Source organism: Cygnus atratus, chromosome 17, assembly GCF_013377495.2.
Source record: "Cygnus atratus isolate AKBS03 ecotype Queensland, Australia chromosome 17, CAtr_DNAZoo_HiC_assembly, whole genome shotgun sequence".
Lineage (NCBI taxonomy): Eukaryota > Metazoa > Chordata > Aves > Anseriformes > Anatidae > Cygnus > Cygnus atratus.
Window position 1 is genome coordinate 7,650,548 of NC_066378.1, and position 25,243 is coordinate 7,675,790.

The 25,243-nt window shown below is 38.7% G+C and overlaps 1 protein-coding gene across 7 annotated transcripts in view; it reads right to left on the reverse strand.

The window, feature by feature from the left end:
• Nucleotides 1–23,531, reverse strand: part of GOLGA3 (golgin A3) — a 29,162-nt gene extending 5,631 nt beyond the window's left edge. Inside the window, exons 1-23 of one of the 7 annotated variants that reach the window (XM_035556972.2) lie at nt 22,793–23,069; nt 22,309–22,385; nt 20,650–21,007; nt 17,087–17,368; nt 16,104–16,216; nt 14,891–15,576; nt 13,807–13,918; nt 12,971–13,277; nt 12,166–12,368; nt 11,135–11,272; nt 10,061–10,222; nt 9,412–9,780; nt 8,928–9,005; nt 7,408–7,671; nt 6,782–6,876; nt 5,726–5,942; nt 5,025–5,168; nt 4,203–4,400; nt 3,514–3,630; nt 2,876–3,015; nt 1,948–2,080; nt 1,622–1,744; nt 1,038–1,202 (exon numbers count right to left, since the gene is read on the reverse strand). In XM_035556972.2, coding sequence (XP_035412865.1) covers nt 1,038–1,202; nt 1,622–1,744; nt 1,948–2,080; nt 2,876–3,015; nt 3,514–3,630; nt 4,203–4,400; nt 5,025–5,168; nt 5,726–5,942; nt 6,782–6,876; nt 7,408–7,671; nt 8,928–9,005; nt 9,412–9,780; nt 10,061–10,222; nt 11,135–11,272; nt 12,166–12,368; nt 12,971–13,277; nt 13,807–13,918; nt 14,891–15,576; nt 16,104–16,216; nt 17,087–17,368; nt 20,650–20,782 — 4,179 coding nt within the window. In that variant the 5' untranslated portion in view covers nt 20,783–21,007; nt 22,309–22,385; nt 22,793–23,069. Of the gene's footprint in view, nt 1–1,037; nt 1,203–1,621; nt 1,745–1,947; nt 2,081–2,875; nt 3,016–3,513; nt 3,631–4,202; nt 4,401–5,024; nt 5,169–5,725; nt 5,943–6,781; nt 6,877–7,407; nt 7,672–8,927; nt 9,006–9,411; nt 9,781–10,060; nt 10,223–11,134; nt 11,273–12,165; nt 12,369–12,970; nt 13,278–13,806; nt 13,919–14,890; nt 15,577–16,103; nt 16,217–17,086; nt 17,369–20,649; nt 21,008–22,308; nt 22,386–22,768; nt 23,071–23,188 lie in introns of those variants that run through there. The other 6 variants (XM_035556977.2, XM_035556971.2, XM_035556976.2 and 3 more) reach the window with 6 other exon arrangements.
• Nucleotides 23,532–25,243: the final 1,712 nt, after the last annotated feature.

Here is a 25,243-nt window from a genome sequence, read left to right on the forward strand (position 1 = left end):
CCATAAATAAAATCAGGTTATTCCATCCATCTCACTTCTATCACACGAAGTCTCACATCGCACTATTGGTACATAACATGAATGTAGTTCTGATACCTGCTCTACAATACAGTTAAGTCTCATGGGTCACAAGCAAAAGTTCCTAACCTAACATCAGCTTCTAGTCATGCTTATAGGTAAACAGAGCATACAGAAGGACTACTCAAGAAATCACCCTACAAAAGAAATAAAACATTAAAGATTTAAACCTGGATCTTCACAACAAATTTTAATAACGGGCTATCAGTATAGTTAAGAGAAAAATTCAGAAAAAAAAACACAAAGAAGTTTAGTATAATCAAATAAGTCCTTCTGGAAATTCTAGAACCTGCAGGATGAAATATCTAGATTGATGTCTAGAAGAATGATACAGATGAGTTCCATATGAAGTTCTCTTAACTGAGAGAATTACTTCAGAGAAGGAAGGAGCAAGAGATCTACTATTACTGCATTTTCTGTATGTGATTAGCAAATAGGAAAAAAAATAATCAAAGAAGCTGTTAATAGTCACCTTTTGAAATTGCAGAAGGATGAAAAACTAGATAGGACCAGAATAGAGAAGACAGACACATGAAAGTACTGACTAAATATTTGGCCATGATTCATTATTTAATTTAAGCACTTCTTTTTTTACTTTATTATAAATAAGTTAAAATGTAAGTGCAAGATAATATGGTAGACACAAAGTTTTCTAATGAAAAAGATTAGAAGTCAAGACCAGTAAAGTTACTTTTGCCTGCAAAATATTTATCAATATTAATTACTATTATTATTATTGTTTTTAATATTATTATTAAAATTATTTAAAATATAAAATTATTGTATTATTATTAATAAAAAAATATTAAATATTTATTATTTAAATATAAGAACATCAGTAACTCTGTACCACAGGTAGGCATTTCAGTTAAGAGTTTTCACCAAAGTTTCCTTGCAGCAGAGTATTTTCCAGTACTGTAATCCAATTACACTACTACATGTTCTTCCTACTCCAATACCTTCTTCATCTTGCTGTGCTTCAGATCCAACTTCAGTTGCTGGTTTTGCTGCAGCAGTGACTTCATGCTGTTCTTCAGTTCACTCACTTTAGCCTGCAGCATAAACTTATCCTTCTGAGTCACTGACAGATCTTCTCTCACCATTTCTAACTCAGTCTTGATATTCTAGATAGGAAAATAAGGGAATTGATCTGATAAAAGAAAGCAATACAAAAAATCCAGAACTAAGGCTTTCATCACCTTTTCCAGATTCCAGAGGAAACTAGAAAAAGAATAAAAAAAATGATAGCGCTATGTGAAACAAATTCACCCTGACAGAAAACCAGAAATAAGATTAAAAGTCAGTAACCTATTTTTACGGTGTAAGGTCAATGAAATAAGAAACTAACAGCCCAGTGATATCAAGAAAAAGTAAAGACTGCAAAACACATCATGAATTATTATTTTTTTTTTGAATAAAAATGTATATTAAAAAATCAGTGTAAATGCTTTTAAATGTGTTTGAACTATAAAATACTGTTTTAATTATCCCCCTACACCAATACCAGGTATCCATCAGAATCTCCACCTGCTAGATTAAATACCTGTAGGACAACTTGCATCCCTTCTAATTCCTTATGGCTGCGCTGTTCACTCATATCCAACTGCTGCTTAAGTGTTTCTATTTCTCTTTCTTTTTGTTCTACTTCCCACTTGAGGTCTTCCACCTAACAACAACAAAAAAGTATCTTTAGAATTCTCTATACAGGAAATCAATCACAAAAATATATTATCTGTGTCTCATGAACCTTTCCTATTTTTAAGAAAACTTCCTAAAATAAACTTTGTTAAAAATTCCTGAATGAAACACAAATGAAATCATACAACACATCCTAAGTAAGGATAAACACAGTAAATGTGCAGGTTTTACCTCTTGGCTTACTACAGGCTGTTCACTAAGCTTGTCATCCAGCTTTTTCTGCAGAAGTTGGAGCTGAGATCTGGCTTCTGCCAGCTCTTGCTGAAATTGTGATACTTCCTGGGAATGTTTCTCATCCTCTGCCCTACACAGCAATATTAACAGAAACAGATACAGTACTTACACAATCTGTCCTTTAAAACAAGTACTTCACTACGTTAATATATAATTGTTAATTATATGGCAGCCCATGACACCTGGTTATACCTTTGAAGGCTTGCCAACACATTTGCTGCAAGAGTTAAGTCACAAGAGACAGATGCGTAAATATATTAAATGCTGCAAAAACCACATTCTTTGAGCACTGGTAACATTCCCATTACAAACAACAGATTATACAGTGAACAAAACAAAAAGCCTGTCAGTAATTGTGCTTTTGTTTTAGGAGAATTAGAGTTAGTCTTATATCCATTCTCATGTAGGTCTGATAATTTCTTACAATGTAAGAAAATAGGTTCTATACAACAAAACAAATTGCATTTCACTATATTGTGAGATATATCCAATGCTCAAATTCATCCTCTACATAATTCTTTAGGGACATAAGAGGGGAGAATAACAGGATAATATGTGGGTAAAGTGTTAACCCTTACTAGTAAGGAGAAATAGCAAAAATCCATGTCGAAACTGAAAAAAAAAGGGTGGTGAAGCCTATATACAGCCTACTTTGGGTCTAATTGAATTACTAAGAGACATGAACATGTAAATATTCGCCTAGCATTCAAACATGTATTTTACGATCAGGCTCAGCTGGAATGCATTTCAACATAATCCACTTCAGAATGGCAAAACTAAAAATTCATTAACATATGTGTTTTTCAGAGGATTTATTTTGTTTACTGTACTTCAAGAACTTGGGCATTTATTACAGCGTACTTACTGCAGTTTGTCCACTTCAGCCTGAAGGGCTTGGACAAGGAGTTCTTTGGCTTGTAGCTCTTTCTTGATTTCATTGAGCTCAAGGAAAGCAGCTTTGTAATGACGGCGATTGTGTGCTGCATCTGCTTTGGCTGCTGCTACCTGCAAGAAAAACGATACAATTTTTCTTCATCACTGTACGAGAATCAAAAAAGAACTAGGCTAAAAGGGTACAGAACAAATCAAGAAGAAAATTGTGCAGCAGCGTTAATTTGCTGTTTATAATTATTTTTGTTTAGAAAAATACTGTTATAGTGTTGTCAGCCTTATTAATGCTAATAGTGGTTAATAATTACATAATGAAAAATCACGTCTGCTAAACTGCTTTTTTAGTGCAAATTTTTGATGAAGTAGCATCACTTTAGGATGCACTCCATGCACTGCAAACCAAAGCGGAACTTTCTTGGTAGTCAGCGAACATGGTTAACACAGGGCACAACAGAAAAGATATCAATTGGTCTTTCAACTATCAGCCATCATGTCAGAGACCCTGCAGGAAGCAGTATATTATAAAGCATAAATTTTCTGTAAAGCTAGTTTTCAAATACTTTACATTTAAATCATCTTTTAAAACAAATAAATAAAACTATGACCTATTACCTGTTCCTTAAGGTCTTTAACTTTTGACTTTTCTTTCTCTAAGGAAGCCTGTAAAGTTTGAATAAGTTGTTGCATTTGCTGGTCCTCTTCCTCTTTTCGCTTTAGGACTGCCTGAACCTGTAGCACATCACAAGAACAAATACACATTTTGTGTACTCACTGGAAGACCAGAAATGCCAATAGAGTAAATACAAACGTCAGCCAATGTAGCAGTTGCAAAGCTTCTCTCTGCTGTTCACTGATAACTGCTTCTATAGAGTACCATTCAAGCTTAAAGTAGCCATGGTTAAACGGTAGCACATTATAGGCAATGAATTGCGTATGTTCCCTTCTGCTTATACCACAAGAATACATTACCATTGGCATAAAAATCAACATTAACCTCAGCAAATCACTATGTGACACAGTTTGCATGTTCCAAAAAATCTTAAATAAGCCACACTTTCACAACTGCAAGTATTTCAGCATGATTTATTTACACCCTAAGAGAGAAACAGCTCTGTTTAGTGCAAAATATCATTTCTGATCTGTTTTTATTCTCATACATTACTACTGTTATGCAACATACAGGAGGCCTGCATCTGAAGAAAACACACCAACATTGCATCATATCAGTGAAGACCTCTACATCTTACCAGAAATATTAACCATTTCCTTTCTTAAGGCATAATACCAAAAAGTCATAATACCTGTAGATTCAGTTGCACCAAATCTGCCTCTCTTTTTGCTAAAGCAGTTTCTAGGATATTGTTGTGCTCCCGCAAAGCGGCGTTCGACTGACTAAGGCCTGTAAGTTTTCCTCGTTCATGTTCCAGTTCAAGGGCCAACTTCTTGTTAATTTCTTCTAAACGTTTTATCTTCCTCCTGAAGCCTCTAGATTCCTGAAGCTATAGCCAAAGAACAGTTGAAAGTAAACACAAACATCTCCAGATTAATACCTCAAAAAAACCCTGATGTAAATTAATTTCTTTGCTTTTACAGTTTTCCTTCACTCTCTCTGCCCCCCTTTTTAAAAGGGTACTTCAAAACAAGTGCATTTTCACATTTTTTTCCTAATGGAAGACTAAAATGCTTGCTAGAAAGCACAATCAATGAGTACGGTTCACACGGAGATAAAGAGTAGTTGATGGGTTTTTTTGTGCAACTTTACAACTGAACACCACCACCCTGCCCTCAAAAATCACTGAGCATACATGACTCCCAATAGTTTCAAAAGATAACTATTCATGCATATTCACTATCTAATGGCCAGACACAGCTGGTATCTAATACAGGAACTACTTTTCTCTCTCATCTTCTTTTCTCCTATACTACAGTGATTCATAAAACCATGAAGAGACAGTACAGAGCAGAAAAATTATATAGTGTCAGCAACACAATGCTTGCTATGTCAGATTCCGATTTCCTGCACTGTTGGAATAAAATTATGGTACTAAAAATCTCTCCCCGCCTCTAGGTGCTTTTTACTGCCACCTTCCCATCTACCACATAAAATAAATTCAGGTAATCACCTCATCCTCTAGTTCCAGCACTTTCTCTCTATATTCTTCAAGCTCCTGGCTGGTAAGTGAAATCACTTCTTGCAACTCTTTTTCCAGCATCAACTTGCTTTTGCTAACAGTTTGCAATTCTGTCTCCAGAGCTTGAATCTTTTCCTAAAGACAAAGGGATCACAAGCCTGATTCATTTATCATCCATCTCTGCAAAGGCAATTTTGTTTTGTTAAGAAGTTTATTTCTCTACCAAATATTAAATGAGCTGCTAGTGATTAATGTAAAGGTCTAGCTCAGAGCTTTCAACCCTTTGCATCCAACCACTACTTATAGGAATTTACATCTTTCCCCCAGTAAATTAATTCTCGTATTAAACCGTATTATAGTCATAACATATGATTAAATTACAGCTACCCTGAAGAGATGGCAACTGTCTATGAGGAAAAAAGCAGTTAGAGTTTGGGAAATTTTTCAGATCCCAAGCAATTAATAATCTCAAAGAACATGAGTAAAATACAAAAATCCAAAGCCTGCCAAACTCTCTCTCTCAGATATAATTAAGGAAATTCTCAGTATTCAGGACACTGATGCCAGGGTTCTTATCTAACTTTATATTCCAAGTATTTTCATCACTTCAGTGTATACTAATATTTCAACACATATTTAGTAATGTGATAGTGCTATCTTTGTATCAACAATGTTAAAAGACACCCGCATACTTGAGCAATCTGGTTGTTTCCACCACCAGTGATTTGTGCTTTTAGTTTGCTCAACTCTGCTTCAGCAGATTCCTTTGCAGTGAGGGATTCCTGTAGCCGTCGACTAAGAATCCCGACTGCATTCTCATAGGCTTTATGCTTTGCTTTCATCTCTTTCTGAGCACTCGTCAGATCTGACCCTAGACGCTTCATTTTCTGTTTCTGCTCAGTAATGGCCCTAGAGTGAAAGCAAAAAACAAAACATAAGGTTAAAACAAAATTTGCCAGAAAGTGATATTGAATGATTAATTTTTAGCATGGCTCAATTGAAAAGAAAGAAGTAAATAAAATCTGCATATAGTCCACTTCGCTAGTCCATGTTTCACCAGCTGAACTGTAAGGATACTACAGGAGACTGTGCCAAATGCCTTGCTGTAGTTAAGGTAAATGACACACACTTCTCTCCCCTTGTCCCAAGTCACTCATCTCAGAAAAAGCCATCAGATTGGTAAGGTACAATTTTAGCCCCTTGTGAGGTAGCGACTAAGACTTTTGAACACATTCTAGGAAAGTTGTTATGGTAATTAAGAGGTCTTTGTCAGAATTATTAAAATTCCAGTATGAAGGAACATACACTACTCTCTCTATAAATAATACAGAATTTAGAATAAGAATCTAACTAAGGTCTCATCTAATCTGAGATCTTCAGTGGGTACGTCGTTTCTTGGTAAAAGGTTTTCTTCTATGGTTACCAGTTAAAAAAAAAAAAAAAACACAACAACTTGTTCTCATTAAGGCCAACATTCTAGCCATTCAAGGTTAAAATTTACTGAAAGAAAATTAGGATTAACTCCATTAAATATGTTACAACATGTTAACACAATCCATGCCATACAACATATGTATCATTTAAAAGCATGAGTGAATCAGAGAAGATGGAACTCCCGCAGTATGCATTCAGCACTTGGCCATAGATGTTATTTCCCAAACAGAATAGGAAAAGACTGATTACTAAGAGTGTGGATATGAGAGATTAATGTAATAGATCTTTTGTCTGTACCAAAAGAACAGACTTACTTTTTTGCTTCTTCTTGCATTTGTTCTACTTCTAGTTTTAATGCCTGATTTTCCTCAGCAAGAGATGCCATTTGTTCCTTATCGAACTGCAAAGACTTTATAGGGAGAGGGAAAAAAAAAAAACAAACCAAAAACACGAGGTAAGAACAAAAACGTGTTTTCTGTTACTTTACAGGAGAATAAAGTTTCAAAATTATTTACAGTTCTAAAAAAAAAAAAAATGTGGAAAAAACCACCTATTTCAAGTTTCTCTGCTTCCTGACTCCTTTTTATTACCTTTTAAATTCTTTCCTCTGTGGCCACCATCATAACATGTATGCACAGAGTTCTACTTTGATCTCCGCTCTCAGACAGCATTCACTTTGGGACCAGGCAAACTGCTTCCACACCACAGTTCTACCCCTACTGTAGCATGCTTCTCCCCACTGACTTACATGAGGTGTTAATGAGCAGTCACATTAACAGAATTGTGGTAGGTATATGCTTAACTATATATACACAATATTAAATAGGTATCCAAGAACCTTAACTTGCAGCCATTCTGTTTATTTCCAAAACCAACAGAAATAGCAACATATTCTGTATGTAATATTCTCTCCAAGTCCAAAGCTTGACACCTTCCATACCTGTAGGCGTGTTTCCATATCATCTCGTTCTCTCTGCACTGACTGAAGATGATTTTCTATTTCCACCATCTGCTGGTGAACCTGAGATACTTCCTTCTGTAGTTTTGAATGTTCAGATTCGAGCGATTGTTTTTCAACTTGAATTTTCAGTAGCTCTCGTTTTAACTCTTTCACTTCTGAGTCTAGACGTTTCTTTGTAGCTTTCAATTCGCTAATCAGCTGGTCCTTAGAACTTGCATCTCTTCGATAAGCTTCCACCATTACCTTGCACACAAGAGTTTCAAGAACAACATATCATCTCTGTTACAACTTTGCTGTAAATTACTCTTAAATTTCTAAAATATTTACTGATGTTATTCTAGTTTTGGGGGGAGGTGGTATCAAAGAATACAAACGAATGTCATCTGTAACAGAATCACAGAATGGGTGAGGTTGGAAGGGACCTCTAGAGGTCATCTGGTGATACTCCCTGCTCAAGCAGGGTCACCTAGAGCACTTTGCACAGAATCATGCCCAGGTGGGTTTTGAGTATCTCCAGAAAAGGAGATCCCGCAACCCCTATGGGCAACCTGTTCCAGTGCTCTGTCACACTCTCAGTAAAGTTTTTCCTCATATTCAGATAGAGCTTCTTGTGTTTTAGTTTGTGCCCATTGATTCTTGTCCTATCTTTGGGCACCACTGAAAAGAATCCGGCCCCAACATCTTGACACCCTCCCTTAAGATATTCATATACATTGATAAGATCCCTTCCCAGCCTTCTCTTCTCCAGGCTAAACAAGGCCAACTTGTTCATTAAGTGAATATGAATAAGTGTTTATAGCAGTACGGTATACTCTTCTTCATATTCTTTATGGAACTGCACTACTTAAATGCAAATAAAAAAATAATTGTAAAGATTAACTATTCCGTGCACATAATTAAGAACTTTTGTCATGAGAAGGGGAGGGGGTGTTAATTGCAGTTTAAGCAGCCTTCTCAAAATTAAACCAAATAAGCTAAAAACCACCTTTGGCATTACATTAATGAGCAATCAAGTGGTAAATTAATGGTGCCTCTATGCATAATACATATTTACAACACTAATGACATATCAATTTTAAATTACTATTTTAAAACTAATTATTTAGAATAAAATTTGCGATAAAACAATTTTATTCTCAATCCAATTCCTCAGGCAACTACAATTTTTCAAAGCTGAAGGAAAATGAAGACAACTGAAGATTTTTCTAAGTGCTTTTGCAAAAGCAAACCTAATAACAAGCCAGAGAGAGACTTTACATAGATGATCAACTAGAAAGCTTCCTCAAGACCAATGAAAGCTTGAAATGATTGATGGATCCACTTTTTCTTAACTGCAGGTAAAAATTCAACTGAAACCATGTCATTATGTCACAAAGTTCTTTGTATTTGATACAGAAAATGAATTCCAGTCTCCTCACAGTAGCCCTCAGAAATACATACTTACACTGTAAAAAATAAATTATGTTTTCATTTCTTTGAAATAGCTTGCTTTTGCTTACCTTCTGCTGCAGGAACTGTTCCTTCACTTTTTGAACCTGTTTTCTGAGGCTGACATTTTCCTGTTGAAGATTTTCTACCTGCCAGAGGAAAGAAACAAACATGTTTTACATGTGAAACATGTCATATTCTACATTATTTCAAGCACTGACAGTATTTTTAGCTATGCTTGTACAAATTGCCTAATCTAATGAGGATCCTGTTTCTGACTAGGTATCTCAATGGCACTTTTAGATAACCCAACAGAAAGAAACTCACACTTTATAATGAGCTCAACCCTTGGGAGTAAACAAACGTCCCTTATCCTGCCAGTAAGGTTTTGGCGTGTGTCATTAATCTACATACGTGGTAAGCAGATGGCACCAGTTCACATATACATGATCAAATCATGTACAAATCTATCATGTAACTGGCAATGTCACGTACCTGTGGCAATACTTGCCTGGAGCAGCTATTTTTAATAAGATATTTTCAGCGATTTCTTACCTGGCTTGACTTTATTGCCATTTCTTGCCTCAGTTGTTCCAACACTTCTGATGCTACTTCTGTGTCTTCTTCAAGGCGTTTTGTTCCTTTATCAAGCTGCTCTTGGCTTGCTTTTGCTGTCTGCAGAGCTACTTCCAAGACAATCTTCTCATTTTGCAAATACTGTATCGTGTCATCTTTAGAAGTAGCATCACTCTGGAACTCTTCTAATCTGGCCTTCAGTTCATCGTACTGTGTTTGCAGGTCATCCAGGGACTGCTCTTTGGTGTGCAACGTCTCTTGGGTCATAGTGAATTGCTTCATTAGATCTAGGTGTTCTTGCTGTAAAGATTCAAGCTGCAAATCTCTCTGATGCAAAGTCAGCTTGACCTGAGAAAAAGTGTTTTAAGATTAAATTCATAAGATTAAATTGATACAAAATGAATGTGAAATTTCAAAAAAAAAAATTTACAGTTACAGAGATGATTTAGAAAAATGTGGAGGGCCTTTTCACCTGGGACAGAGTGACTTTGATATGGACTTCATTTTTGCAGCAATCTTTCAGACTGTTTAAAAAAAGTTTAGAGCTCAGCATTTATTTACTACTGCCTTTTCAGCCAATTAACTATTTCCCTTACAACCTTTGGTAATTTGCCTAAAAACAGTCTACCTCATCCAACTCTTGCTCCAATGTTGCTGCAGAATCAGCCATTTTCTGAAGCTGTTCTTTCTCATCCTCAAACTCCTCTAGTTTTCTCTGCAAATCTTCTTCCACCATGGTTTTAGCCTCCTGGATCTGCATGAAGGCAGCTTCTTGATCTAACATGTCAGCCTGCGCAGAAAAAGCAAGTAGTCAACATCTACAGTTTCAATTGGCAGGGGCTGTTGGATGTGTGTGTCAGGGAATAAAAACGAAAATAAAAGGTTAAGTTAAAGAACATTTCTAGGAGAAAATAACAAGCAAATATAATTTTGATGTCTGCCTTACACACCTGTATATCTTTACTGAAGTCACTCACCCACATACTTAAGACACCTTAGAATAAGTTGAGTGTCTTGTATACTTGTGACAACCTGAGTTCCTTATATAGCACCATGTCCTTTCTAAATGGACGAAACAAGGTATAAATAAGACGAATATTTAAAGTATTAAAATTAAGCCGCTCAGAAAATTCTGAAACAAAAATAAATTCCTTGGATACTGTAGCAACTCCATGAAATAGAAAATCTTGTCATTTACACAACTGCTATCAGAAGCAGTGGAGATGGGTTCTAAACACTTTGAAAGTGAGTGTGCTGCACTTGAATAGATTTTACTCATCTTTTCTTCCTGAAGTACAGGAAGGATAAACCTGAGTACTGAGCAATTTCACACATTTAAGAAGAATTTTACTGACTTTATCTTCCAAGTAAGTTTTCTCTTGGAAAAGTTCACGAACAGGCAAAGCAGAACATTTACATCCACTTTTAAAACTCAATTAAAAACAAATATCAGCTCTGAAAATGCAGGCATCACCTTGGAATGGGAAACATATGGCCTTTCTCCCTCTTGCTGTTTGTAGTTTCATGCAAATTTATTTGTTCTGAAACATTTCCTGTTTTTATAAAGCATCATTTTAACCAATTCATAAGAATTCCATACTGCTTTGATGGAAAATACTTGAGTTTTCAAATACTATGCTTGCAAAAACTAAATACACAACTTAAACAGAACACAATTCATGAAGACCACCTACAACCTCACCTCAATATTCTGCAGCTGTGCCGCAATACGTTCCTTTTCTTTAATTGATCTGTGCTGGGTTTCAGTCAACTGCTGAGACAATGCCACATTCTCTAGTTTGAGATGTTCCAACACACCTGCTTGGGTCATTTGCCCAGCCTGGAAGAGGGGGAAAAAATATCACTGATTAATACCAACAGCTCAAATTTGCAAGTTCTAGGAAGGAAAAGAAAAAACACAACACACTGAATTTATCTGTGCCTAATCTCAACTACTACTTACATTGCGCTATAGATGTTCATCCACACAAGACAAGTGATTAAATGTATGCCTCAGTATCAACAGGAGCTAATACCTTACAACAAAAAACAAAACAGCTCCGCCTAGCCTGCTCTCCACCTGAAGTATAAAGAGATTGTGTATGAATTCCAACAACGGAGCCGCTCTCAATGTCCTCTGGTGTTGCGGTTTAACCTGGCAGGCAGCTAAGCACTCAGTGGGATTGGGGAGAGACTTGGGAAAAAAGAAGTAAAAGCTTGTGAGTTGAGATGAAGATAGTCTAATGGGACAGAAAAGGAAGATAAATAATGATGATAGTAATATGTACAAAACAAGCGATGCACAATGCAGTCACTCACCACTCACTGACCAATGCCCAGCCTGTCCCTGAGCAGCGGTCACCCCCCCATACTCTGGCCAGCCACCCCATATAATTGAGAGCATGGTATCACATAGTACTGTGGACAGCCATCCCTTTTGACAGTTTGGGTCACCTGTCCTGGTTCTGTCCCCTCCCAGCTTCTTCCGCACCCCCAACCTCCTCACTGGCAGGGTGGCATCAGAAGCTGAAAAGTCCTTGATGTAGTTTAAGCAACGATCAGCAACGATTAAAACATTAATGTGTTATCAACATTGTTCTCATCCTAAATCCAAAACACAGCCCCATACCAGCTACTAGGAGGAAAAATAACTCTATCCTAGCTGAAACTAGTACATCTGGAAAAAATTAAAAGAACAGATTCTCAGTCCTATGTGCAAGCAAATCATAATACCTGTATATTAGCCATCTCACTCTGCAGCCTGACACGAGCCTCCTGAGCGAGTACCAGCTGCTGCTGGTACCACTGTCGCACATTTTGGAGCGATGTGATTTCTGTTTCAGATGCCTTTAGCTTATTGGTCAGCGTGGTCCGTTCCAACTGCACTTTATGAAGTTGGTTTTGTAAGGAAGCTAACTGTTGTCGCAGATCATGAACTAGAAAAAGGAAAAGAAAGGACCTGGACTATTACACTCCATTACTCAATTTTTATGCGCACATTTTCAAGGCTTATTGCTATATTCATAGCTTATTTATTTGAACAAAAATATATGCACCTAATTACATAAAGATTGGCTGTTCCTGCAAAAGCAAAAAAAGAAAATTCTAGAATCCAAAGAATTAGGCTCATAAACAGAACAAAATTAAAATAAATGAGTAATTTCTTTAAGCATTCAAAGATCATTAGAGGCAGAAAATATGAATTAAAAAATACATAAAATTAGAAAGCAGGTATCCTGACATTGAGATGCATCATTACAGACCAGTATTTGTGTAGTTTTCTAAAAAACATTAGTCCACCATCAAACAGTTACTAGATTAAATATTTATGCCTCCTCCTACAAGCTGGCTGTGTCTTGCAAATTGTGGCATTTGTGACGCAACACAAAAAACAATCACCTTAAAATTCAGCTATTTAGTATGACATCAATAAAATGCAAATTAAAATTATTTCTTGCTCTTGGACTCCAGAATTATGTTGAACTAAAATGATTTATGGAATAATAAAATTTAGAGATCAAAATTTGCGTCAGCCCACCTGTGCTGTCTCTGGTGAGAACACTTTTTTGCATATCTTCAACCTTCAGCATGAGTCTTTGGTACTGCTCCTCTGCTAACTGCAAATCATTATTTGAAGAAGCCAAACTAGCATTCTTTGCTTCCAAGGTGTTTTGCAGGTCGGCCATTGCTCTTTCCAGATCCCAGCAAGATTGCTTTAATGTGGCCACTTCTGAGCTCAGCGATTCCTGCTTCTGTTGGCTGTTTTGGCTGTGCTCCATCTGTGCCTGAAGCTTCATGTTCAAAGCTGCAAGTTGGGCTTGTAGCTCAGTCTTCTCTTTGAGAGCCTGAATGTATCCCAAAAATTAAATACAAAAGAGAAAATACATTAATGGCTGATTAGAGAAGATACCTAGCAAAATGGCTTTGCTAAGGCAAAGACCACTTACTTCCCAAGAATGATTTTTTGAAGTGACACCTCACATAGTAAACAGTTCAAATATTCAAAGAAAACAGAAGAAGGCACAGACAAGACATATATTGTCTTTATCAAAAATCCTGACATGGTTATTGACATACAAGATGTGTTTCCACAGTTTAAATAAGAATGCTTTGCATTCTCTATGTTATACCATCAGTCAATACAAAGAGAAAACACAGACATCATTAGCGTAACTCTGGATTCATCATCTCTAAAGTTCTGTTGTCTTTTTGCCTAAACCTTTGAAGGCTTTAATGACTATCTTCATAAGCGTACTTGTAATGTACCCAATTCAACAATGTTTTTACAAAACACATTCCCATAAGAGTAGGAAGCTCTTGAAAATTAATTAACATATTAATATAATTTGCTAAATACAGAAATTCATTTTGTACCTGATTAGCTTCTACTGAAAGTGCCTCTAGCTGCCCTTCAAGTCTCATCTTCTCCTTTAGCACCTGCAGCATTTCATCATGAGTTCCTGCGATAGAGCTTTCCATAGATACACTGGAGACAGACATACCACACATACAGTCAAAGAGTTAGAATACATCACTCACCTAGCCGAAGAAAAATGAGTCTGAAATTAAGAGGTACTCAGACTCCCTAAGATAATATGCTTTTCATCTAAACTAGAAATTAGGATATGCTTTCTCACTTTATGATGGATCCAAAATACAGGGAAACAACCTTCATTACCATCCAAAGAACAAAGAAATTAGATTCACACTGAAGTTGTACATGTTAGCTTTCTATATTTGCAGCAACTAAAATTTATTGTGGTACCCATATATTTGTAACGTTTACAAAAAAGCAATGGTTGACTTCAGCGTGTTCTGTAGCTGCATATCCCTTTATAATCAGACAAATGGACATAATATGAACAACAAAATCTCCACAAATGTTGTCCACAATGCCTGCTTTAATGCAGAAGTTCCTGAGAAATAGCAACAACTAGCGCAAAAGAAAGAGCAGGTATTTGGCTAAGGGATAAGTTTAATACCTATTACAAACACACAAGCTTGTGAGACTACAGTTAAAGGGCTGAAGAGGGTAAGAGTGTATAGGACAGGACTCTCAGCATTTCATGATTTGAGGTCTGAAAGATACATAGATCAGGTAAACGACCATAGTAAAAATCACTGTTTGAGACAGTTATATCAACACTTTCAGGCTTTAAAGACCAATGTCGCAAAAGTGATTCAGTGAATAAACGGAGCAAATACAGATAGAAACAATTGCTAGCAGACCGTTTAAAACATTCTATCAGTGTCAAAACTATTTTTCTCTAAAGATATATTAAGTAGGTACTCAGTGAAGTGACCTTTCAGTTTCTTTTAGAATCCGTAAGTTAACAGCTGATTTGACCATGACGAACATAAATTGGATCCAATGCTAGTAAAAGATAAGAGTAACAGACTGCCTATCCCAAAGAAGCATAACACCGTAGTCATCTCACTGCCCACCAATCTTTCTTACCTGCTAGAAATACTGTCTCTCCGGCTCCGTACTTCCCCATTAAATTCTTGCTCTTGGGCTTGGTGCTCCACTGCTGCAGCCTGCAGAACCTCACTGATGGAAGGAAATTGCCCCATGGCATCAGGATGTATCTTCTGACCATTTATTGTATATGGAATGCTCTGTTTGCCTTCTGCATTCTGTAAACTGTTAAACACCACTTTTCCTGACACGCTGCTGTAGGTAGAGCTGTCACTTTCATTTCCATCCAGCCTCATTCCCACTTCACTTCCATCAATCTCTGAAATGCTATCTCCTGCCAAGGAGGAATTCTCTATTCGATCATCTGTGTCGGAGGGTAGACTAATCTCAGAAACAACTGATGTTGGACCACTTCTGCTTTGCTTCAGCATCCCACCAGGTAAATCAGTAGCCAGAAGACTCCCTGTAGCATTTCTAGAGTCTGAATCTTCACTTCTGTAGTCAGCCAAGGACCGGATCTTACTGGACTTTGAAGATTTTGAACTTCTTCTCTCTTTTGAGGATGCTGGAAGTCCCAAGCTACCCAGTTTGGGTCCCCTGGGGACGCTGGTCCGCAAAAAGGAATATTCTTTTGTCATTGCTACAGTGCTAGCTCTTGGCAAGATTTCTGGATTTAACATCAACTCAGGATCTAGTGTGCTGGAGGGCCGGTTTTTGGATGTAGACTGATTAGATGAAAAGAAACCAAGAGACAGTAAATTCCAGAATGTTACATTGGAACTTGCATCAAGGATTTGTTTTGTTGTAGAACTTAATACATAAAGCTTTAAACTATTATATTAATATTTAAATTTCTGTATCATTTCATGAATGAGTAAACTACGGCAACAATCAAGACTAAATATAGACAGGTTGAAAGCAATGGAGGTAGAGTCTAAAAACTGAAAGATACAGGAGAAAACAAAAACTAAAGAATTCAGATTTCAAATAACTGTTTTCTTAAACTTAAGATTGCCTACATTTGTGTTTTGTTTTTTTTTTTTCTTCTTATTTCAGGTAGCAAAAAAAAGGTGTTACCAATGCAATAACAGAGAAACAATACAGAGAACCAATTCCAGAAGAAAATGAATGTTTTCTCACATTTAAAAAAGCTATTGAACATTTGAAGCAGAGCAAACAGTAATTTAAAGCATAGACTGTATAAAGTTCCCTTCAACAACTGAATCTAGAACATCTGTTATGTGGTACTCACTCTTTCTTGATGTCTCTTCACTCTATATTGTTTGAGCTGCTCTTCTAGCCGTCTTCTTGCCTGAAGTCTTATTCGTTCTTCATTCTCCAATGGGAGTGAAGACTCTACTGAGCCTGTAAGTGAAAGGTATCTTTACAGTCAGAAAGAAACCTCCAACACAGGCAAATCTGATGCAAAAGGAAAAAGCCCCTTCTACCATCAGCAACATGCTTCATGCTTAAGCAAAGAACGCAAGGAAAGCCCGTTGCATGCACCTCAGAATACCCTTCTCTAATATATCTTTGTGTAAGCATTAACAATGACTGTGTATTTCAGCTTTCTAGTTTGCAAATACTGTAGCTCCTCCGAGTATATATATGAAAAGAAACAGATTCTACAGCAAAAACAAAACTATTGCTATCTCATCTGTTCTGCACTTCTGGTAGTACTGAAATTAAAAAACTAAGACAGACCTACACAGTCTACTCATTCCTTAAAGGCCTGAGAAAGACTATTTATTAGATAAATTTTCTACTTTAGAAAGACTTAATGTGATTTTACAATAGTAATGCTTTTAAAAAACATTATTGAAGATGGCTGCAGCATTAGACACCTTACTATAAAGGCTTTGCCCTTCTACTCCCATGTTTATTACTTATCTTAAAATCACCTGGTTCTGCTGTGTTTTTGTTTGTTTGTCTGTTTTTTTAAGTTGTCACCTATTATTTCTAATAATCAGGAAGGAAGATTAGAATAGCTTCAGTCCCAGAAAACTGAAATTCCCGTCCAGTGTGAGAATGATTTTTAAATGTTAAGGCACGTGCTTTAGTTGCAGCAGAGTGGTTTACTGAAAGAAAACGAATTTTAGTTCAAAGTAAAAGCTTACTGCCAAAATGACACTTAGTCCAAGCTGAAATGATATTATAGATTTTACAGTCAGGCTCAGAGAAAAAAGCTTTATGCAGCAATAGAAAGCAGGGGCGCTATCATAAACAGATGCTTACACAATTCTGTTTCTTGCATGGGAAGACTTAGTTTGAGAGACTGCAAAGCTTCTTTTCTAAGAACTATGCCCTCAGCACTAGTTCCCTGAGACTTCCTTAGGCTGTCATGGAAACCAGTCACACCTGGGGATGACTCTTGACCCTGAGGAATGCTGGTGGGATCAAAAGATATAGGAGAGTCGGGGAAGAGCGACTCTGGCCCATTCTGGCAGGCATCCACTTTGATGTTTATCTTCAGACTTTCCTCTTCATTTGGCACTTCACTGATGTTAACACTGGTAGCTGAAAGAGAAAGTTTCACTGAGCTACTCAGTTTATCCTTACACTGCCTCATAAATACAACACCAACACTATTGCCTTTAGACTGTAAGAATATAGATTGCTAATGACAACAAAAACAATTTTATAAAGTATGTTTCTTCTGGTCTTTTAAAATGAAGAAACACCTTTAATTTACTTTAATATAGTGCCTTCAGACAGGATCTCAAACGTGGCCATAAATTATTTTCAAAACCTCACTTGGCTTTCTAAATCTTGTTAGATTTAGAAGCATTGTACACCAAATATAAGTAATGTAATCTGTGTCACACTGAGCAGCAACCTACTACAAATAAGACGTGGCAACTGCAGGCCTCTGCTGAGTGATTCAGCTCTTTGGTATGCTTCTGGGCACTGGTGAGAAAGCACCCACCAGCCCAACTCCCAGCATGGGCCAAGCAGAGTTTCTGAATTTTATACAGAGTTTAAATTTTTTCAAAGAAGATGTCTCCAATCATAAGTACTGCAGACAACCTTACATGAATTAAAAGAATGAATCTAGCAATTATAAGGCAATTCAAGAACCACTTTAATACCAATCTTATCTTGACTTATCTGTGTGGTTTTTTTTTTCTCCTTTTTTCCATCATGAAAAATGCATCTGCAATAACAGCTCAACACTTCATAGGTTTGTATTTTGGATTTCTCACACATGTTCACCTCACTTGGTTGGGGACTACTTATGTTTATAAAAGTGCTGTTGCAACAAAACTGTACATCTAACATTAAATGCATTATTTTAAATCTCAGTAAAACAACTCAAACAAGCAGGGAACTGGAATAGCCACTGTCTTTCTGTTCACACACCATATACCACTGTAGTAACTGGAACTCATCAGAATATATGGAAGATTTTTTTTTCCATAAAGACGTATGAAAACATTTAGCATTTTTATCAAAGTATTTGCAAGCAGAAAAATCAAGTTTCCTCTTTCTATTTTCTCTCCCCACAGCTACAGACTTGAATAAGCAGTTTCTTGCATTTTCTTTTAAAAAAAATATGATGTAGGGAAAAAAACAAAACTGAGAAACATTAAATTAGTAAGAAGATCCTCTCAAAACTTAAGTGTTTCTAAGTTACATATGCACAAATATTCTGTATCCAGGAAGTTGATCACAGAGATTAAAGAAAGCTTTATTGATTCAGATATCGGTCCTTTACCATATTGGTAAAAACTTTCCCCCCCACATTATGAATCACTACAGCCCTCTGTAAGCAAAACAATTCAAAAATAAAGCTATTCATCTACGTGGAGAACATGTAAGCATACCTCTTTAATTAAATAAGCCATATAGGAAAAGTCAGAGGTAGGAAAGTAGGACTTTTTCCACTGCTACCCATTTGTTCCCACCTCTGTGGTACATCCTCCCTTGAGCCAGCACAGATGTTTGTAGAGTGAATCAGCACAGAGGAAACTGAATAAGGAAGCAATGTGGATTAAAAAAAAAATATCTAAAACTTTCAGCTGTAAGTTGCCTGACCGTATCAGTTCACTAAGTTTTGAATTCAAACAATTTCAGGTATCTTTTTTTAATCACACAGAGAACATTTGAAGGCCATTTTACCCTGAATCAGTTCTCTGATTTAGCTCACCATGATAGAATGGATGGGTACAACAAGGACACAAAGGAAGAAAGAAAATGGGATTGCTTTTTTAACGACCTACCAATGTAAGTCAGATGAAGACATTTTAAAACTGCAGCTTAGATTGTCAAAAGAAAATTTAAGAGAGGTGAGTGCTATGAATAGTACAAGCAAACAAAAATAATGACACCTTACACAATGAGAAATATCGTTTCTGCCCATCTTTCAGAAACTGCAGCTATTACTGCATCAACTTTATACCTTTTTTCTATTTTTTATCTTCACATCCATGAGTGGTACCCATATATAAAAGAGATACTGGAGCGAAATTCTAGAAGAATGGTTTCCTGGCAACTTCCTGAGGCCATGAGACACTCAGAATCTAAGTGATGCCTTGAACTAAAGTTAGTGTCAAAACAGCTGTGGTCAAAACAGTGGGGGAGGAGATGCAATTAGACTGAAAATACTAGAGACACACACTACCTATTTGTAAGGCACAATTCAATTGTTTGCACGATGCTCAAAACAGGAGAAGGCAGGAAAGTATGATCTCCGACTTCATAAAAGATGAGTGAATCACCATACAGTTACGCTGCGATTGTGATAAAGGGCAGCACGACAAACACAAAGTCTTAGGACTCCACTCTCCTGCCCATGACAAGATGACAAATCTGCGATACCAGGGGAGGGCGGACGACTACCAACTTCATCACGTGATGACCTCCATATCAACAAAAAGGTTCCTTTTACATAAAGACCCTGTATACTTTTGTGCATCTACACAGCCACGGCATATAGACCTCTTCCACCTACCTATCACCACATCCTCATATATCAATTTTTCCCTAGACATCTGTAGTGGAAACATGGAAACTTCAATTCAATACAATATAAATATTTTCACAATGACAGTAGTTAAGTAATGGCATGAGTAGAGAGGCTGTTGAACTCCCTCATTGGAGATTTTCAAAATTCAGCAGGACAAGAGCCTGAGCAACCTGATCTAACTTAAAAGCTAGATCTGCTCTGTGCTAGAGATTGGACTAGATGACATACAGAGGTGCCTTCCAGCCTGAAGTTTTCCATGACTCGGTAATCTACCCAGATCGGTGTGTGCACATTCTTAAGTTTCTTTTAAGCAGCTGCATTATTTTCTTACAGAGTTTGTCTACATTATTTTGAGATAATTTGGGTGAGATAATTTGGGGAATAGATGCCAGCATCTCTCTTCCATTATGGAAGTTTGGAGAGACTTTTTGAGTACATTTTAATTTTTGCCTAATGGAATTAACAGAATAATTTCTTATGCCAGAATAAAATATTCCATTCCTAAGCTTATTCCCCAATAATTATTTCAGAACTGTTAGTTCTAAAGAACTTCACATACACAATTCTTGGAAACATTTTCAGAAGACAAAGTAACACTTGAAAAGCACATGCTCAGTTGATGGCTAACAGTAGTTAAGTGAACAGTTTGGATTTGTTTTGAAAGAATAAGTTTTAAAATAGAAGGGTTTTCTCATATGTAGAGTAGTTTGGTGAAGGCTATGGCTCTGCATACTACTGTACAATAGATTCCTGACCTCAAGGACAAAGTCCTTAAGCATCACCCAAACAACAAAATAAGAAGTTGTTGAGAAGTTCACGTGAAATAACTTACTGTTAATTTCATCTCTCGTAACTGGCAAGTCCAACTTGGCTTTACAATCCAGGACTTCTTCAGAGGTGTTAGGCACCCCATTGCTGCTTCTATCATCCAACAGAACGTCCTGCTGGACAGATGAGGTGTCCATGGTAAAAATTTATCCAGATCCAGGGAAGTATTTCTTTTAAATTTGCTGCCAAGTGAACTACCAAGTCCGGTTTCTCTCCATTAGCAACAACAGCCTAGAGATGTTAGGCAGGAGCACAGTTTTCTGAGCTTTTCAGCTGTTGGTGTGCAGCAGACAGTTGATAATTCCAGGAGATCATGAAAACAGCTTGCAGCCAAAGTTGTAATCAGCAAGGAGCTGCATTCTCTATAAACAAATGTATTTAATTTACAAACATTCCTTAGGGCTTTGAAAATACCAGTTAAGAAAAGCAAGCAGTACTCACAGATTATCCACCAGCCCACCAACTTCAACAGGCAGAACCAGGATAATAACAGAGACAATAACAAAGTATCCAGATTTTGTGAATAGGAAGCCATCTATTTAACAGCATTTTTATTGTCACTTTTTTTTTTTTAAGTTGCATTAATACACCAGTGTAACAATGCAACAACATAATGTTCAGCAAGACAACTGATTTAAGATCACTGTCCCTTTTAATGGAAATGTTTCCTTGGTCTCGGCTTCAATAAACCGGACAACATTCAGAATAGCATTCTGCTCTGTAAATCACAGCCTGGACTTTCATACCACATATTTCATCTCAAGGACCTAATGCTATTTAAGTTGCAATTACTTAGTTAGAATGCAGGAGGGAATTCAGGCTTTTTATTTATTTAACTGACATCATACTGTTTACTTGCCTGCAGAGCAACCAGTACTTATCACTGTACAGAGCCCGAACTACTAATTACAGCGTGCACTGGCAGTTAGAACAAGGCCCAGGCTGCAGCCCAGTGCTGGCCTTCTCCTACAGTGAGTCAAGAGGAGGATTTCCAAACACAGTTTTTATAGCGTTTGCAAATCATTCTCTAGGCATTCAGATTGTACCTGTAGTTATAAACCTTGTCAATTGATACAATTTGATAGAAGCTGTTGTAAATAGTCACTTCAGTTGCCTAAGTTTTGTTCAAATAGATACTGACAACTGAATTCAGATTAGGAGATGTTACAGATTCCTGTTCATTAAAGAAACACCAGAAATCCCCAGTTAAAACCAAAGGGGAGGATTTCAGGTCAGAGATATTTTAGCTGCATTTTTACACAGACATTTTGAGCAACATTCCTTCCATACCTCCAGAGAGCCCTTGTGTAACTGCTACTGCACCAAGCTGCCCTGGTGCACTGCTCATCACCAGGGCGTCACAGAAACTACCAGAAGTTCAGGGTACACAGGACTAGATCAGTGCCCCTGCCTCCTGGCCCACACAGGTGAGCCATGAAGCTGCCAGACACCTGAGGCATGGTTCTGAAACAGAACTGTCCACCGAACAGAAAGATGAAAACCTCCACTGGAATTTGTTAATGACTTTAAAAGCGTTTCTGTGTCAGAAAGCTTACAATGGGCGGTCTGAAAGAACAGCTGTCACATGGCAAACAGACAGCACACCAAGTGACAAAGAAGAATCACAGACAAAAGGCAAGGACGATTCAGAGACTGCTCACACCTCTGCAAATCCAGAGGACGTTAGAGGGTTTGTTATCCACCAAGAACAGCGCCCTTTCCTTGCCACAAGAGCGCTCGCTGTAAGAGGGGATTTAAAAGCACCTTTTTACAATCAGGGTCTCCCGTGTGACCCATCCCCATTAAAAGGTTAATGCATTTGGCTTCAAAGCCCTTTCCGCACCCCCACCTTAGCCCACCCACAGACACGCACACCCCACGGCAGCCCAGCCGTGGCCTCAGAGGACCGGAGCAGCACCGACCCAGCCCGCCTGGCCGCTCAGAAGGGCAGCAGGGCCCGGCTCCAGGCAGGCAGGGACAGGCACCGGAGGCCCCACACCCGCGGAGCCGGGCCCGGCGGCTCCTGCTCCCCTCAGGCCGCAGGGCGGGCAGCCCAGAGCCGCCTCTCCCAGCCTCCCCACACCCGCGGCGGGCACCGCGCCTCAGCCACCCCCTTCTCCCACCTCCCGGCCGAGCCCCCCGCAGACCTGGGGCCGCCCAGCCCGGCTCTGCCCGAGACGTGGCGCTGCCTCCGCCGGGAAGGGGAGGAGGGCGCGGCGGTGCAACGGGCTTCTCCCTCCCCGCCGGCCTGCCCGGCCGGGACCCGCCGCCGCCTCCACAGCCTCCACAGGCGCGGTGCCCGCCCCGCCACTGCCGCCGCCTCCCTCGCGCAGCCGGGCCCCTCGGCGGGGAGCCGCGGCCGCCGGGGGCAGCCGGGCAGGCGGCCGATGCCGGCTGGGTGGCTAGAAAGGAGGCGGCTTTTCCTGACGGACCCTTCCGGCAGCAGAGGGAGGGGCAGCGGCTTCCTCGGCCGGGCCGGGCCTCCCCTCAGAGCCGGGGTAGGGCCAGCCTGCAGCGGGGGCAAGAGTTCCCTGCTCCCTCACCTGCTTCACCCTCGGAAATTAAATGTGTGCTAAAAAGCGACGCGCCCCTTGCAGCTTCTCTTGTCCCTCCCCGCCGCGCTTGCTTCCCAGGCGCCGCGGCCTGGAGAGGTTTCGAAACGCCTCGGTCTCTGCCCGGGGGAGCTGCCTGCGCCCGCAGCGGGTTTGGGAGCCTCGGGCAGTTTTGTGCCCGAGGACGAGGCACCAGAGGTGTCCTCAAGATCTCTGCCGAGCCTTTGAACGCGGTGGGAACCGGCAGGATGCCGCCGGCAGATGCTTCGAGCCTTTGTTTCTAGCCAGCCCTCTGTCATTGCCCGCCCCGGGCTGACGGTGCTGGTGCTTGTTCGATGCTCAGCTCCTGGGTTTGGCTTTTTTTTCACCCGTTTTTTTTTTTTTAATATATTTTTTTCCCTCTATTTTTTTCCCATATACACAATTTAAAGGAAACAACTGCCCCAAACCTACACTGTTATGGGCAATTGCTTTGCCTTTTGCGTCCTTAAGCGGCCGATCTCCTCTGTATGCTGTTTTGCAGGGGCACATTTCATTTATCTCACTAAAATCAGTTTGCTCATTCAATTGATCTTGAAGGAAGGGGTGACTAATTTCCACCAATTTCAACCCATTTCCTACTATGATATTAGCAGAGGCACCTTTGCCCCCAATCCTTCAGTGTGCTCATATTTAACTTCACACGCTAGGCACCCTGATCTCACCTGTCTCATTCACGTTCCTGCAGAAGTGTTAGCATTTACTGGATTAGAGTCTGGGGAGTTCAATAAAATGTCCTGCTTATGTCGTGTTTGCAGCATTCCTGATAAGCTTTTCCTCATGAATCAATCCTTAAAGGCTTTAGCATCTTGCTGGCATTGGGCATCCCAGAAATCCTATGGGCACCGAGAACTGTCACATCACAGTGGTATTTCACAGAACTCTTTCATTCTGCACTTAGGTTTGTGGGCTTTGTTTTTCTACATTTTTTTCCATTGGTAGAAGTAGCTTATGTCTTTATACTGAGGTTGGTGGAGAGTTTATTGGTTGGGTAGATTTTACACCTGGCATTGCCAGAGCCTCTGTATTGTCCAAAATGTCAATAAATATGGCTGGAAAAACATACATTTCTCTAAAAGTTCCCATCATTGCCCCCTTTCTCTGAACCTTTTAATTTTCATAATGTAAATGCCTTCCAACATCATATTATCCCCCTAAATATAATTGCTGTGTAAACATACTTAGCTTTTCCAGGTATGATAATCCTCTTTGCTTTTATTAACCTGCCCAAATTATCCTAAATATGAACAAGAACACACTGAGCTGTTTCTCTAGGAAGATGAGAGGCTGTCTGACTTGTAGAAGTCAGGAAGAGAGTTAAACCAACACTATCAGCGAGTCTAAATTGTTTAAAGAACTCAGTTACAAACCTGTCAACCAGGCTCCTGACACATTGCTAATGGCAGTAACTGGGTGTTTTCCTGTAAGCATTATGCAGAGGTAGCCCCCAAGGCAAGATTTGGAAGAGAACATTATTTCACAAGTTAATTCAGGAAGAGGGTTATTTGCAAGTGGAAAAGCAGGTAAGCATGGATCCAAGTGATGCTGGCAAGCGAGATGGCCAAACGTACAGACTAAATGAGCATGATCAAGAAGGGTTGTGTAGCATGCACATCAGCATAATTTTCTTAGAGAATTTATTGAATGAAATGAATGAATGAATTCACTTATTGTGCCTTTTGCTGTTCACTAATTCACAGTCTCAGTAAGAGAGCTACACAAATATCACAAAATATACACAGTATACACAAAAGTATATTTAGATATACTTTCAGTGTATTTGGATACACTTTCTTTATATTTTTTCTAACAGCAGCTATTCTGCCTTCACCAAATACGCTTCCACATAAGACGCCAAGGACAGTACGGTGAAGAAGACTAGAATGTCTAATGTTCATTCAATTTTTTGCTGTGTCTGTATTGTAAGAATATAAAAAGCAGGACTTTTGCCTCCCACACAGAACTCAAATTAAGAATTAATGAGACACTAATGTAGCCTTTCAGTTC